This window comes from Chiloscyllium punctatum, chromosome 2, assembly GCF_047496795.1.
Source record: "Chiloscyllium punctatum isolate Juve2018m chromosome 2, sChiPun1.3, whole genome shotgun sequence".
In the NCBI taxonomy this organism is placed as follows: Eukaryota; Metazoa; Chordata; class Chondrichthyes; order Orectolobiformes; family Hemiscylliidae; genus Chiloscyllium; species Chiloscyllium punctatum.
Window position 1 is genome coordinate 60,933,182 of NC_092740.1, and position 16,189 is coordinate 60,949,370.

Genomic DNA, 16,189 nt, shown 5'->3' on the forward strand with positions numbered 1-16,189 from the left:
GTTGAGAGTATTGCAGGCCATATGTCTAAATTACAGGTGGATTTCATCAAACAAAACACTCATTTGATTCAAAAATATAAATTGCTGGAGAAATTCAGCAGTTCTGGTAACATCTGCAGAGAGAAAGCAGAGTTAATGTTTTGGGTCCAGTGACCCTTCTTCAGAACTGTTCAACAATGTTGCCAGACCTAGAGTCATACAGCAGGGAAATAGACCTTTCGGTCCAACAATTCCATGCCAACCAGACATCCCAATCTGACCTAGTCCTATTTGCCAGCATTTGGCCCATATCCCTTGAAACCCTTCTTACTTATATACTCATTCTGATGCCTTTTAAATGTCTTCATTGTACCAGCTTCCACCACTTCCTCTGAGTTTGTTCCATACACATATCCCTTGTATGAAAAAGTAACCTGTCAAGTCCTTTTTGAATCTTTCCCCTTTCACTTTAAACCTACATCTTTGATCGTGGCCTCCCCCATCGTACCTGCTGAGTTTCCTCAGAAATTTCGGTCTTTGTTTCAAATTTCCTGGATCCGTAGTTCTTATTTTATTGTCGACAGCAGACAGTGTGGAGATTGTGCTCAACCAAATGGTGCGGGCAAAACTGAGAGCACAGTATCCGGTATTAGATATGATTCTGTTATTGGACAGCATTTTATAATTCATTTTGACTGCACTAAGAATTACACTAGAAACCAATTTATTATTATCAGTTGGGCTCTGATATTTTGGATTTCTTCTTCACAGATTTCTTTGCATCTGCCAAAAGCTGCATATATTGACATACAGCAATATATGTCAGCAAAAGGAATATGTACACACATAACACTTTCTTAATTGGAAAGATGCATGAGTGAAAAGGTGAAAGGTAATTCCTGCTATCTTCCCATGGCAAGTCCATTGCTACACCTGACCACAGTTAACTAGTCTAATTTGAACTTAATAATTTAGATGGGACCAATAGTTAATAGTTCCTGTTTCACCTCAATGCCAACCACAGTCCAATTACTCATCACCATCTTCTCATTCAGCATAACATTTTATTTCCTGTCTAAGACTGTTTTTCTTGTATTTCAATCTGATAATTACAAGACAAACAGCTTTGGCCTCATGTCCCTTTATTACAATCTTTAAGCTCTGTGTTACTAAGTAACTAAATAATGAAGGAACAGCAATTCAAACCCAAATCAAATGGTATATCACTTCGACAGGAATGTGGAGTCACTGTGTTCCCATGCATTTACTTCAAGTGGCAGATATCAAGGAAGAGAGCATTAAAGAAGCTTTTACAAGTTACTGTCCAGGTGTTGTTGAATGTGGGAACAGAATGCTTCAGTATTTGAGGATTTAGCCATGGTACTGAACACTGTGCAATCAAAAGTGAATACCCTCACATCTGAACCTATGATGCAGAAACACAGATAACAAAGCAACTGAAAATGGTTGAGCAAAGGGCTTAGTTTTCACAAACTCCTGCAGTGGTACCCTGGGACTGGGATGATTAGATTCCAACAATCACGAATGTCTTCCTTTATGCCAGGAATGACCCCCAACAATGAAGAGTTTACTCAATTCTCAATGACCCCAGTGTTGCTAAGGCTTCTTGATATCATTCCTGCTGTATTACTGCCTTGAATGTCAAGGGCAGTCACATTCACCTAGCCTCTGAAGAAATCAGTTCTTCTCTCCAAGTCTGAAGCAAGGCTGAAGTGAGGTCAAGAGCTGAACTGCCATAGATGAACCCAATCTGAGCACTGATGAGCAGATTGTTGGTGATTAAGTAGAATTGTCGGCAACATCTTTCATTACTTTGAGTATGATTGAGAGAAGGCTGATGAAGCAGTAAACATCTGAATTAGATCAATCTTGCTTCTTCTGGTCAGGGCAATTTGCTATATTGTTGAGTAAATGCTCACGCTGGAACTGCTCTGAAACAGCTTGGCACAGAGCACAGCTGGTTCTGGAGCACAGGTCTTCAGCACAACGGCTGAGATGTTGGCAGGCATAGCCTTTGCTGTAGTGCAATGTATTATCAATATATCATAATATTATCAACATCATGACAGGCCATTTAGCTCTTCAGCAACTACCATTGCACTTCCACATCAAAATATTGAAATATTTACAAATGTGATCTATTCTTAGAAATAAAACAAATTCAGCAAAAGAGGAATACTTGAGAAATTTGGGTGGACCTCTTGATATATGCCAACAATGTTCTTCCTCTACGATTCACTTGGCCTCCTCCATTACTTCCCAGAATCAGAGATGCCAGTCTTCAGCCAATTTGATTCGCTCCATGTGATCACAATAAATGGCTGGGACACTCTAAAATGCAACAGTTTTGGGCCATGACAACATTCTGTCACCAGTATGAAGATTTGTGCGCCAGAACCTGGTGTTGACTTAGCCAAGCTGTTCCTATACAGCTATAACACCACTGGCATCTACAGAATAATTGCAAAAACATTGCCCACATTTGTCCCAAACACAAAAGAAAGACCAGCTCCAACCCAGCCAATTACATCCCATCTGTATATTCTTGATTGTTAATAAAGTAATGGAAGGTATCATCAAAAGTGCTATCAAGCAGTGCTCAGTTAGCAATAACGTCTGACAGGTGACCATGTCTGGGTTCTACCAAGGACACGCAGCTTCTGACCTCATTATAACCTTGGTCCAGACATGCTTACTATCCTTGAAATCATGACCATATTTGATAGAATGTGGTATCAAAGAGCACTAGCAAAACTAGAGTCAATGGGAAATGGGGGAAACTCTCAATGTATGGAACCATACATAGCACATAGGAAAATGGTAATGGTAATGCTAACGATTATTGGAGATCTGTCATATGATATCTTTGGAGGAGCTCCTTAGCCAGCCATCTTCAGCTGCTTCATCAGTGATCTTCCCTTCATCATAAGGGTCAGAAGTGGGAATATTCCCAGATGATTGCATAATGTTCAACACCATTCATGACTCCTTAGGAAAGTCGAAAGTCAAAAAGTAATGAGACTTGGTTAATATTCAGTTCAATAAAAGCAAAATATTGCAGCTGCTAGAGATGTGACCCTTTGACATTCAATTGCACTACCGATGCTGGATTCCCCCACCAACTGGGGTTAGCATAGAAAAGAAACTGCACTAGACTTGTCACATAAATACAGTGGCGACACAAACTGGTCAGAGGCTAGGAAGCTGGCAGCAAGTTACTCACCTCCTGACTCCCTAAAGCCTGGCCATCACCTACACGGCATAAGTTTGGAGTGTGACGGAACACTCCTTGCTTGCCTGGATGGATACAGCTCCAACAACACTCAAGACGTTTGACAGTATCCATGCCAAAGCAGCCTGCTTGACTGGCATTGCATCCACAAGAGTCCACGTCCTCCACCACCATTGCTCAATAATGGAAGTGCCTACCATTGACAAGATACACTGCAGAAATTCACCAAAGCTCCCTAGGCAGCACTTGCCAAACCCATAGTCATGAACATCTAAATGGACAACAGTAGGAGACATATGGAACCCTATAACGTTTAGGTCTCCTTCCAAGTCACTCAGCGTTCTGACCTGATAATATATATATATATATTTCTTCAGTATCGCTGAGTCCAACAACTCTCTACCAAACAACACTGTGGGTATACCTACACAAACTCAAAGCTATAGTTCAAGAAGTCAGGCTGCTACCACCTTCTCAAGGTAATTAGGAATGGGCAATAAATGTTAGTGCAGCCATTGACATCCAAATCCCATTAACAATTGAAAAACAAAGCTTTGAACATCCTTGTAGGATATTTTTTTTGGGATCTATAAATAAAAATCTGCAAATATATATATATATATATATATATAACAACATTTAGCTTGAGCTGTAAGTTAAACAGGGGGATATGTTTTAAATCACAGCAGTCAGATGTAAGTGTAGAAAGCAGTCCACATTTTGACAAATGCTATGAATAAAAACATCTGCTGAGTTGTTTCACAATAATAAAATACACCCAGCATCTGTCCCAAACCATAATATTGTCACTTGTGCAGTGATGTAAATTGGTTTCCAACTCCCAGCAGGGCAAATGTGAAAACCCAATTCCAATACCTTACAACCATGGGCTCTTTTACATTTACAGCAGTTTCTGAGTACTTCTCGTGGAAGCTGTATTAACACTTAGTATGAGGTGATGGCCTTGTGGTCTTATCACGAGACTATAAATCCAGAGATCCACATAATGTTCCGGGGACTCGGGTCCAAAGATGTTGGAATTTGTTGTCAGTAAAAAAAATCTGGGATTAAGAGTCTAATGAAATTGTTGCTGATTGTTAGAAAAGCCCATTAGATTCACTAAATTCCTTTATTGAAGGACACTTATCATCCTTACCTGGTCTGTCCTACATGTGACTCCAGACTCACAGCAATGTGGTTGATTCTCCATTAGGGATGGGCAATAAATACTGGCCTGACCAGTGAGGTCCACATCCTGTGACTGAAAGAAAAGGGGGCTTGATCTTGATACCAGTTGGAAATATAATTTAAATGCAACTATGGCAGTCTCTGGTGGGGCAAGTGACTCATAGAGCAATTACAGAATATCTAACCTTTACACTGCACCAACACTATCTTTATGAAGAATAAGTTTTGAGGTATCATTAGAATTTGTTGCTACCAAAGTTAAATTAAGAGTTACTGTTCTTACATAGGAAAATGTTTAGCGCACTCACTGAACTCAATCAGTTTGCAAGCAGAATCATTGCTATAGTAATCCAGTAGTTTGTTTAGGCAAAATTATAGACACCTGCCTTTGCCCAGTTTATTTTCATGGCTTTTTGCACAATAATATTCTGTAAATGTGTGATTGAAATGGTGCAGTGCCCTCCATATGGCATCCAGGACCTGTGTGAACAGAGCATTCATTATCAATAATTCGATTGAAGAACTGTTAATTAATAGTGTGGTATAAAGCAGGATTTATAGTAAAATAGTAAGCTGATTGTTAAATGAAGTAGATAAATAAAACTAAAGGGAACAAAAGATTTAGAAAAAGAGAAGAGAACATACATTGTCTCCAAAGGAATTACTAGCTGAAGGAATTAAACTTCATGCCTGTGAAACTTTCAGTGTTAGAGAGTTTGTTTAACAGTAATTGAGACTTATGATGGCATTTAGGATCTTCATGGACAAGACCTCTGTTTTTGCAGTGAACTCAGCCCAGATCTACATCACCAGTAGAGATCTTTCACATCATTAAATGCATTTGGCTGTGGAGCCAGATGGCACAATGCCACTTTTGTGCAGCCGATGGGAGAAACAGTGCATCTTAGATTACTTCTGGATTCTAGATTTATGCTGCAGATCAGCATTAGTTTGACATTGCTATCAAATTCCTTCATGAATAGCAATATATACTTGTTTAAAAATTTGTTCATGGGATGTAAGCATGGCTGGCAAGGCCAGCATTTAGTGCCCATCCTTAATTGCCCTTGAGAGGCTGGTGATGATCCATCTTCTTGGGTGATAGCAGTCATGTCACCTATTCAGGTGGAGTTATCTCTAAAGCACATGTTTAAAACTCTCTCATTGCAGCATCAGTACCATTTTGCATGCTGAGCTGTAAATGCAGTGTTGCAAATTTCTTAAAAATAATAGCATTAAATGCAGCTATTCCACCCTGGATTACTGAAATATCCAGAGATATGTTTAAAAATATATATACATTTTAAGCCATGAATTTTAATCATGATTGTGCAACCATAAAAATGAAAATCCATGTGCTTTTTTAAAAGGCAGAAAGGATTACTGAATGGCAAAATACTTTATGTTGCTCTTATAATTCAATATTGAAGTTTATTTATGACAAACAAAAATAAATGTAATGTACTAGAATGATTTTGATGTACTTGCAGGAGGCTGTCACTGAAGTACATAATGCAAGGAAATCTGTTGCTCCATATGTCAATGAGAAATCATTGCTGCAGTATAATAGTACTTAATGCCCAGGAAAAGACAATCTATTGACCCTTTCAATAGGATACTAGTATCCACTGTAAAAGTGGAAGAAATGTTAAAGGGAGTAGACTTCAAAGCTGGACAGGTCAAACGGGAAGAACAGAATGAATATAAAGAATGGTAATGACTTAAAGGTTAATTAGGAGGAAGAAATTAGAATACAAGAGGAAGCTAATTAGGAATGTAAAAATAGATAGCAATAGTTTTTACAAGTATTTAAAGAAAGAGTAAGCAAAGTAAGTGTTTGTCACCGAGTGAGCGAGAATGGGGAGATCATAGTAGATAGTAAAGGAGTGGCAGATGGAATGAACAAATATTATCTTCTGTCTTTACCATAAAGGATACAAAAACATTCTAGTAATAGCTGTAAATCAAAAGGTGGAAGGGACAGGGGATCTTTGTAAAATTAAATTGTGAAAGGAAATGTAATAAGCAAACGGATGGAGTTGTGGACTGACCAACCTTCAGATCGAGATGGTCTTCATTCTAGGGTCTAAAAGAGAAGGCCAGTAGATACACTTATGTATATTTTCCAAACTCTCCTTGATTCAAAAAAGGTTCCATTGGGCTGGAAAGTAGCAAATACATCAATTTTTTTAAAGTCGGGACATATGCAGTAAACAGTAAACAATGGATCAATTTGCTTGACGCCGTGAGGAAGGTGATTGAATCAAGCATGAAAGAGATTATAGCTGCACACATGGAAAATCTCAAAGTAATTGGGAAGAATCAGCATGGCCTTGCCAAAGAAAAATAATGTTTAATCAACTTAATTGGAGTAATTTACTCATCCCCAAATTTGGGTCAGATGGGAGGTTAACATGTTAAAAATCTGAAAGAGAATCTAAGCCACTTTGATACTGGTGATATGAGGGAGTGGCCATTAATCTACTGAGTGTATCATTAAGGAGGTTCAAGGAAGCCACAGGCTTCTACTTTTAATGCATTACTATTGTTAATCAATATTGGTCAGAAAAGAGTTCAGAAGCATTGGACCTGAAACAACAAGTTGCCTTTGTGGGGATTGTTTGTGGGTCAGGAGCAGTAGGAGTGTTTCCTCCAACAGGTTTACCTATTAAAAACTGCCACCTTCATAATCTCCTGCTGTCACCTTCGCTCTCAGCACAAACCCCAAAATCTCTACTGCAATCTCTGAACCTTCCACAACTTCTCTGATCTCTGACTCCCTTTCAATCTCCCTCAAGATCTTATGATCCCTCTGATGCCTCCAACCATGCCTTACACAGCCCGTTTCCTGCATTTTCCACCAATATCATTCACAAAGTATTCCTGATCCTTGACTGCAATCTTTTCTGGAAGGCTTCCCTTCTCTTCATGTCTCACAAACTTGATTGTTGTTTTTTGAAGAAGTAACAAGGAGAATTGATGAGGGTAGAGCAGTAAATATGATCTATATGGGCTTCAGTAAGGTGTTTGACAAGGTTCCCCATGGGAGACTGGTTAGCAAGGTTAGATCTCATGGAATACAAAGAGAACTAGCCATTTGGATACAGGGAACTGGCTCAAAGGTAAAAGACAGAGGGTGGTGGTGGAGGGTTGTTGTTCAGACTGGAGGCCTGTGACCAGTGGAGTGCCACAAGGATTGGTGCTGGGTCCGCTACTTTTCATCATTTACATAAATGATTTGGATGTGAGCATAAGAGTAAGTCTGCCGATGACACCAAAATTGGAGGTGTAGTGGACAGTGAAGAAGGTTACCTCAGATTACAACGGGATGTTGATCAGATGGGCCAATGAGCTAAGAAGTGGCAGATGGAGTTTAATTTAGATAAATGCGAGGCATTTTGGGAAAGCAAATCTTAGCAGGACTTATACACTTAATGGTAAGGTCCTAGGGAGTGTTGCTGAACAAAAAGACCTTGGAGTGCAGGTTCATAGTTCCTTGAAAGTGGAGTCACAGGAAGATAGGATAGTGAAGAAGGCATTTGGTATGCTTTCCTTTATTGGTCAGAGTACTGAGTACAGGGGTTAGGAGGTCACATTGTGGCTGTACAGGACATTGGTGAGGCCACTGTTGGAAATATTGTGTGCAATTCTGGTCTCCTTCCTATTGGAAGGATGTTGTGAAACTTGAAAGGATTTACAGAAAAGATTTACAAGAATGCTGCCAGGGTTGGAGGATTTGAGCTTTAGGGAGAGGCTGAACAGGCTGAGGCTGTTTTCCTTGGAGCATCGGAGGCTGAGGGGTGACCTTATAGAGGTTTACAAAATCATGAGGGGCATGGATTGGATAAATAGACAAAATCTTTTCCCTGGGGTCAGGGAGTCCAGAACTAGAGGGGATAGGTTTAGGGTGAGAGGGGAAAGATATAAAAGAGACCTAAGGGGCAACGTTTTCAGGCAGAGGGTGGTACATGTATGGAATGAGCTGCCAGAGAAAGTGGTGGAGGCTGGTACAATTGCAACATTTACGAGGCATTTGAATGGGTATATGAATAGGAAGGGTTTAGAGGGATATGGGCCGGGTTCTGGCAGATGGGACTAGATTGAGTTGGGATATCTGGTCGGCATGAACGGGTTGGACCAAAGGGTCTGTTTCCATGCTGTACATCTCTATGACTCTATGAGTCCTACAGGGTAGCCAAGCCAGTCTCTCAGTCAGACTGATTTCCATCGAAATAAGCACTTAAAACAAACATGCTCACCAAGGAGAAGTCTCCATTCCATTTGGAGAATCATGTCTTTTCATTTTCTCAAACATAACTCCCTTCTCTATTCCTGAAATTCCATTAATACTACTCTTATTTAAGTGAGTGTATGTCACATGTAAGAAGCAGCTACCCCAGCAATTGGTGGTGTTAACGTTAATTACTTGAAAAGCAAATCAGATGGAATTCTTTCAGAGCAGAATCAATGGTGAGAAGACATGTGGTATGTTTGGCATTGCTTAAGTGGAAGAAAGATGATTTTTGATCTGGCTTCGGTTCCCAAAGCTCATCATCATTACGTTTTCCTCCTTAATCTCTGGGTCTGTTCAAAATCAATCGATTGTCACGTTTGGTGAACAGTTTTATTATCGTTCTCTATAATAACACTTCCTGAAAGTAGACTAGATGGACTCTAATCTCTTATTGTCAATCACCACTTCTTATAATTATGAAAAGGAACCGTGTACTGCAAAGAGAGAAGTGTCCCTGATTTAATTCCGTTCACGGATTATTCTGCGACGTTTCTGGCGATAGATGTAGCCCTGTCGGAGTTGTCCGATTAAATACCAAGTCGCCCTGGAGCTGCTGCTATTGAGACTGTGCAACCCTCAATGTCACACATGCTTTACAACTGCTGCAGGTAATCCGTGCGACCAGTTCAGGGTCAGGGCAGCACCAAGTTGATTCACCACAACAAGGAATCGCCAGCTATCTTCCAGATGCTGCAGCTGAAACAATTCAGCGATGCCTGAATTACATTTGGCCCGGGGTGGAAATATTTCCCTATGACTTTCAAACCCCGCCTCTCCCGGTGCCGGTGTGCTCCGTTTGTTTTGTGACAATTGGAGAAAACAAAAGTTTGGGATCTCCCAAAGGCAGGATCCCCCGGTCCGATCCACTCCCCCCCCCCCCCAACCCAAGCAGCTGCAGCTTACCCCCGTGTCTCCGGATAGGGCCCCTGTGTCGGGTGAAGTGGGGGTCACCTACAGTTTATAATGATGTGGAAACGCCTGTGGTAGAAGTCACTGCTTACACATTACCCCACCCAGCCCAGCAAAGCCAGCTTCCAGCCTTTAGGCCCCTTAAACCCCGTCCGGTGAAGAGGAACCACGAACACCCACACTGCAGCAAAAAGCCGGAGCTGAGACACGGAGGGAGGGCAGTTGTTACTCACAGTCACTGCAGCCTGAGGCTGACTGCAGCCCTGCACTTCCTCAGCGCGGTTTGGGACCTTCAGGCATTCCGAGGAGCTCTTGTGGTGGGTCACCGCGGACCAAACACTGGCGAAAATAGCTTTCTGTCTCTGCGGGGTGGCCGCCTTCGGTTCGGACAGCAGCTTGTTCCCAGCCCGCGAATCCCTCTGGCCGCCAGAGCCCGTGTTGTCGTTCGGCCCTGAGCAGCACAGGTTGGGCTGAGAGGACGAGAAGACGCGGTCCAGGACATGCCTCCTCTTGCTTTTCAGTTGCACTCTGCCGGCGGTTTCTTTCTTGGAATCGCCCTTCTGCTCTTTCGAGCCGAGGAAGGGTCTGTTCTTCTGGAAGTGTTTCCGGAGGCGAGTCTGGATGGTCTGGATGGAGTGAGGTTCTTGCTTGTTCGTGGTGTTGGTGTCAGAGGCGGCCAGTTCCTCCATTCTGCACCAGGGAGGGCGAGGGACAGAGAGGGAATCACTCCACACAGCCTGCAAGCTGTCACCGGGCACCCACTGTCTGCGGTGAAAAGTTCCTGGAAAGCAGGAACTCCTCTCAGGTTTTATATCGAAACGCTACAGTGTTTGTTATGAACAAAGGCTGCATCCGACAACAATAACCAGGATTGCTTCAACACAATCAGCTGCAGTGGCATCTCCTCCAGCAGCGGTTCCTCTGACGGGACAGAGCACCCGGCTTCACAACAACCAAACAGCAGCTTGAGTGTGGAAAGCAAACCGCCCCACAATGTTTAACTGATGCAAAGGATAAAACTCGCCTCTCCGAAAGAGAAGCCCTCAGTCACCGGGAGAGGAGGTGACTTTATAACCAACCTGCAGCCTTGTTTACTGCTCCAAGCCAACACGTGTCGGAAGGGGGCGGTACTCGTTATATGCTAAAAGTTGTAGATTCCGTTCATTTGGAAAAAATTGGTAACAACATCCTCAGTCTATGAAATGGACACATTAGAAAGGACAGCGGGATCTCCAAGGTGCGCCCTCCTATTAATTCGGCGAGTTGCATCGAAGGGCCGGTTTCGTGCTGTACATCTCTATGACTCTATTAGCACACATTTCACGATCTGCACATCCCTTTAAGTGATTCTAAAACCTGGGTCACAGAACTCTTGCGGGAGTACAGAAAACAACAATTTCCACTGACGTTGTTTTATTTTGTTCTTTTCACTGCACTTTACCTGGAATATTTCTGTTTATATACTGATGACACCAGTTGCTGTTCAGTTCGGAGTGCCGGTATCCTTACATTTGCCAGATATATTCAACATACTGCACATGATCCATTTAGGTGGGTTGTGTTCACAGAATAGTGTACCATCTGCTAATGGCTATAAAGGTCAATCATTGAGAGACAGGAAATATTGTACATGAAGCTGCAATGTGACAATGAGAAACCCTGTTTTCGACATTAACACCCTGTTGTCAGGCTGCAGTAACTGGCCATTGTGTTAATGCTACGAGCCACATGTCACCATTTCCCTCTCTGGCCAACTACTGTCTCCCAAGTGTGCCAGTTCATGTTTAGTGCCCTCATTTTTTCATTCTTGATCAGAGCTTGGATGCTTCCCTGTTAGTCTGGCACTGGCTCCCTAACCATATGGTACGTAAATATTTTGAACTTAACCATCTTCCATCTTTCCGTTTGTCCAATGCTGCCTCTGATGGGTGAGTGCCAACCCATTTGGGAACTCTGCCTTTGAGAGGACTGTCACACTTGTGATTGTACCCAGTCTGACCTAATATGACAATAATTGGCACATTTAATATACATTGGTTGAATCATCAGCAGCTCCATGATCAAGATCTGAAATAGCGGAAATATGTGGAAAGTCCACCTACAGATGTATACTGTAATGCCAGTTTTGAACTTCTTATGAAATAACAACCCTATTTCAATGAATGTTCTGTGATATTAATCACTCTGCTTCAAGCTTATATCTGCCAACTGTTTGAAGGTATTAATTGAGCTTTGACCACATCTATAGATGTCATGGCATTTAACTTATACAGATTAGGTTATCTATCTTTGGATTCTGGATTAGTGGTGCTGGAAGAGCACAGCAGTTCAGGCAGCATCCAAGTAGCTTCGAAATCAACGTTTCGGGCAAAAGCCCTTCATCAGGAATAAAGGCAGTGAGCCTGAAGCGTGGAGAGATAAGCTAGAGGAGGGTGGGGGTGGGGAGAAAGTAGCATAGAGTACAATCGGTGAGTGGGGGAGGGGATGAAGGTGATAGGTCAAGGAGGAGAGGGTGGAGTGGATAGGTGGAAAAGAAGATAGGCAGGTAGGACAAGTCCGGACAAGTTATGGGGACAGTTACTGAGCTGGAAGTTTAGAACTAGGGTGAGGTGGGGGAAGGGGAAATGAGGAAACTGTTGAAGTCCACATTGATGCCCTGGGGTTGAAGTGTTCCGAGGCAGAAGATGAGGCGTTCTTCCTCCAGGCGTCTAGTGGTGAGGGAGCAGTGGTGAAGGAGGCCCAGGACCTCCATGTCCTCGGCAGAGAGGGAGGGGGAGTTGAAATGTTGGGCCACGGGGCGGTGTGGTTGATTGGTGCGGGTGTCCCGGAGATGTTCCCTAAAGCGCTCTGCTAGGAAGCGCCCAGTCTCCCCAATGTAGAGGAGACCACATCGGGAGCAACGGATACAATAAATGATATTAGTGGATGTGCAAGTAAAACTTTGATGGATATGGAATGCTCCTTTAGGGCCTTGGATAGAGGTGAGGGAGGAGGTGTGGGCACAGGTTTTACAGTTCCTGCGGTGGCAGGGGAAAGTGCCAGGATTGGCGGGTGGGTTGTTTGGGGGCGTGGACCTGACCAGGTAGTCGTGGAGGGAACAGTCTTCAAAGCTACTTGGATACTGCCTGAACTGCTGTGCTCTTCCAGCACCACTAATCCAGAATCTGGTTTCCAGCATCTGCAGTCATTGTTTTTATCTCATATCTATCTTTGGTTCAGTTTTCTGTCAAAAGCTGTTGAGTGAGCACCCCTACCAGAAGGTGAAGAAGGGAAAATGATGGTCAAACCAATTGAAATATAATAACTCCAGTGGAAAAAAACAGAGTTAGGGAAAAGGTTACTTCCTCTTTTAACAATTACAGACTGGCAATTACAGACCAGTCAGTCTCACGTTTGTCGTCTGCAAGGTGTTAGAAAGGATTCTGAGGGATAGGATTTATGACCATCTGGAAGAGCATGGCTTGATTAAAGGCAGTGAGCACAGCTTTGTAAGGGGCAGGTCATGCCTCACAAATCGTATTGAGTTCTTTGAGGATGTTACTAGACAAGATGATGAGGGTAGAGTGGTGGATGTGGTGTATATGGACTTTGGTAAGGCATTTGATAAAGTTCCCCATGGTAGGCTTGTTCAGAACGTCAGGAGGAATGGGTTAGAGGGAAATTTAGCTGTCTGGATACAGAATTGGCTGCTCGACAGAAGACAGCGAGTGGTAGTGGAAGGAAAATATTCTGCCTGGAAGTCAGTGGTGAGTGGTGTTCCACAGGGCTCTGTTCTTGGGCCTCTACTCTTTGTAATTTTTATTAATGACTTGGATGAGGAGATTGAAGGATGGGTCAGCAAGTTTGCAGATGACACAATGGTTGGAGGTGTCATTGACAGTGTAGGGGACTGTTGTAGGCTGCAGCATGACATTGACAGGATGCAGAGATGGGCTGAGAGGTGGCAGATGTAGTTCAACCTAGATAAATGCGAAGTGATGCATTTTGGAAGGTCGAACTTGAAAGTTGACTACAGGATTAAAGACAGGATTCTTGGCAGTGTGGAGGAACAGCGGGATCTTGGTGTGCAGGTACATAGTTCCCTTAAAATTGGCACCCAGGTGGACAGGGTTATTAAGAACGCATATGGTATTTTGGCTTTCATTAACAAGGGGATTGAGTTTAAGAGCTGTGAGATCTTGTTGCAGCTCTATAAAACTTTGGTTAGACCGCACTTGGAATAGTGTGTCCAGTTCTGGTCGCTCTATTATAGGAAAGATGTGGATGCTTTGGAGCGGGTTCAGAGGAGGTTTATACCAGGATGCTGCCTGGAATGGAGGGCTTATCTTGCGAAGAGAGGTTGACTGAGCTTGGACTTTTTTCATTGGAAAAAAGAAGGAAGAGAGGGGACCTAATTGAGGTATACAAGATAATGAGAGGCATAAATAGAGTTGATAGCCATAAACTTTTTCCCAGGGCAGAAATTGTTAACACGAGGGGTCATAGTTTTAAACTGTTTGGCGGAAAGTATAGAGGAGATGTCAGAGGTGGGTTCTTTTCGCAGAGACTTGTGAGAGCATGGAATGCGTTGCCAGCAGCAGTTGTGGAAGCGAGGTCATTGGGGATATTTAAGAGACTGCTGGACATGCATATGGTCACAGAAATTTGAGGGTTTGTACATTAGGTTTACCTTACATGAGGATCAATGGTCGGCACAGCATCATGGGCTGAAGGGCCTGTTCTGTGCTGTACTGTTCTATGTTCTATGAACATACTGAAATTTCATTGTTCACTAGTCGATTCCCTTCAACAGGAATGCAGTGCCTCACTGATAATTTGTACGTAACCTATAGGAATAGATTTTATACTCTGATATTATACCAATTAAAGTAGCAATCTTATAATGATTTCTGGGATGCTTCTCATATTCTCATCATCCAAAAGTAAACTCTAATAATCTCAAACCAAAGCCAGTTACTGACAATTGGAAATCAAAACAGAAAAGCACTCATAGAATCCATACAGTGTGGAAGAAGGCCATTAAACCCACTGAAGAGCATTTCATCCAGACCCACCACATTCTTATAACCCTGCATTCCCCATGGCTATTCCATTTAACCTGCACAATCCTGGACACTATGGGCAATTTAGCATGGCCAATCCACCTAACCTGCACATCTTTGGACTGTAGGAGGAAACTGGAGCACCTGGAGGAAACCCACGCAGAGTGAATGTGCAAGTTCCACACAGATAGTCACTCGAGGATAAAATCAAACCTGGGTCTCTGACACTATGAGGCAGCAGTGCCAACCACTGAGCCATTCAACAGACAAAATCTTTTAGAGATTAAAGAGATCGCGAGTTTAGGCAGATCCAAGTTCTGAATCCATACGATTCTCAGAGAACCCACCTGGGAAATCTTTAGCGATCTTTAAAACCAGTTAAGAGATTACACCTGGGGTGCTGACCAGTTGAAGAGAGTGGATGGGCTGATGTGGCTGATGGCCCAGTCAGAGGGCCAGTAGCCTTCACAGCATGCCATCTTAAGGTAGAGGCTGTTTCTGCAGAATGGCACATGAACAAACTTCCCTGAGGTGAACTCAAATGAAGTATAAAACTGTCTGGGTGGTACTCCCACCAGTGCAGTTCCTTCACCGCATTGATAGCTATTTGGTTTTCATCTGTTGTCTAAATGGAGAGACATTTCAGGGTATTTTAAGGCAGAGGGATTTGGGTGACCCCCTGGACGAACCGCAAAATACTAACATGGAGGAACAGCAGAATATAAGAAAGGCAATTGGAATTTTAAAATTTAATGATAAACAAATAGAGTATAAACATAGGGAGGTGTGGCTGCAACTGTATATGGCACTAGCGACAGCACACCTGGAGTATTGTGTACAGGTTTGGTACCCTTGCTTGAGGAGGGATACAGCTCTATTGGAGGCAGTTCAGAGGAAATTCACTAAATTGATTTCAGAGATGAGATGTTTGTCTAATGAAGGGAGATTAAACTCTCTGGAGTTTACATGAATGAGAAAAGATCTAATTTAGGTACGAAAGACACAAAAGAGAATTGACAATGCAAATGTGAAGAATATGTGTCCTCTTGTTGGACAACCTCAAATGTGAGGTCATAGTTTTAGGATAAGGGATAGTAGATTAAAGCAGAGGTGAGAAGAAATTATTCTGTCAAAGGGCTGTGAATCTGTGGAACTTATTATGCCACAGTGCAGTGGATGCTGGGACATTGCATAAATATAAGGAGGAGGTAGATAGATTTTCAATTGGTAATGGGTTGAAGGCTTATGGGGAGTGGGCAGGAATGTGGAGTTGAGGCCAAGATGAGATCAGTCATGATTGTACTAAGTGGCGGCGCAGGCTCAAGAGGCTGAATTGCCTACTCCTGCTCTCAGTTCTTATGTTCTTATGTTCATGCCAAACCATTGGGGATTTTATGAATCATAATTTCTTGTTCATCCTTGTTAGTATCTTTGATTTCCTGTTTTATTTTACTTACCGTGGCTGACTGATCTTCCCTATTTCTTGTTAGTTATTGCTTTCTGTGTTCTCAATTATGAGCCTTC

The 16,189-nt window shown here is 42.6% G+C and overlaps 1 protein-coding gene across 5 annotated transcripts in view; it reads right to left on the minus strand.

The window, feature by feature from the left end:
- The window catches only part of mctp1a (multiple C2 domains, transmembrane 1a), a 631,196-nt gene extending 620,488 nt beyond the window's left edge, over positions 1–10,708 (minus strand). For 3 of the 5 annotated variants that reach the window (XM_072583109.1, XM_072583115.1, XM_072583100.1), the window contains exon 1: positions 9,857–10,702. In XM_072583109.1, coding sequence (XP_072439210.1) covers positions 9,857–10,312 — 456 coding nt within the window. In that variant the 5' untranslated portion in view covers positions 10,313–10,702. Of the gene's footprint in view, positions 1–9,856 lie in introns of all 5 variants that reach the window. The other 2 variants (XM_072583125.1, XM_072583131.1) reach the window with 2 other exon arrangements.
- Positions 10,709–16,189: the final 5,481 nt, after the last annotated feature.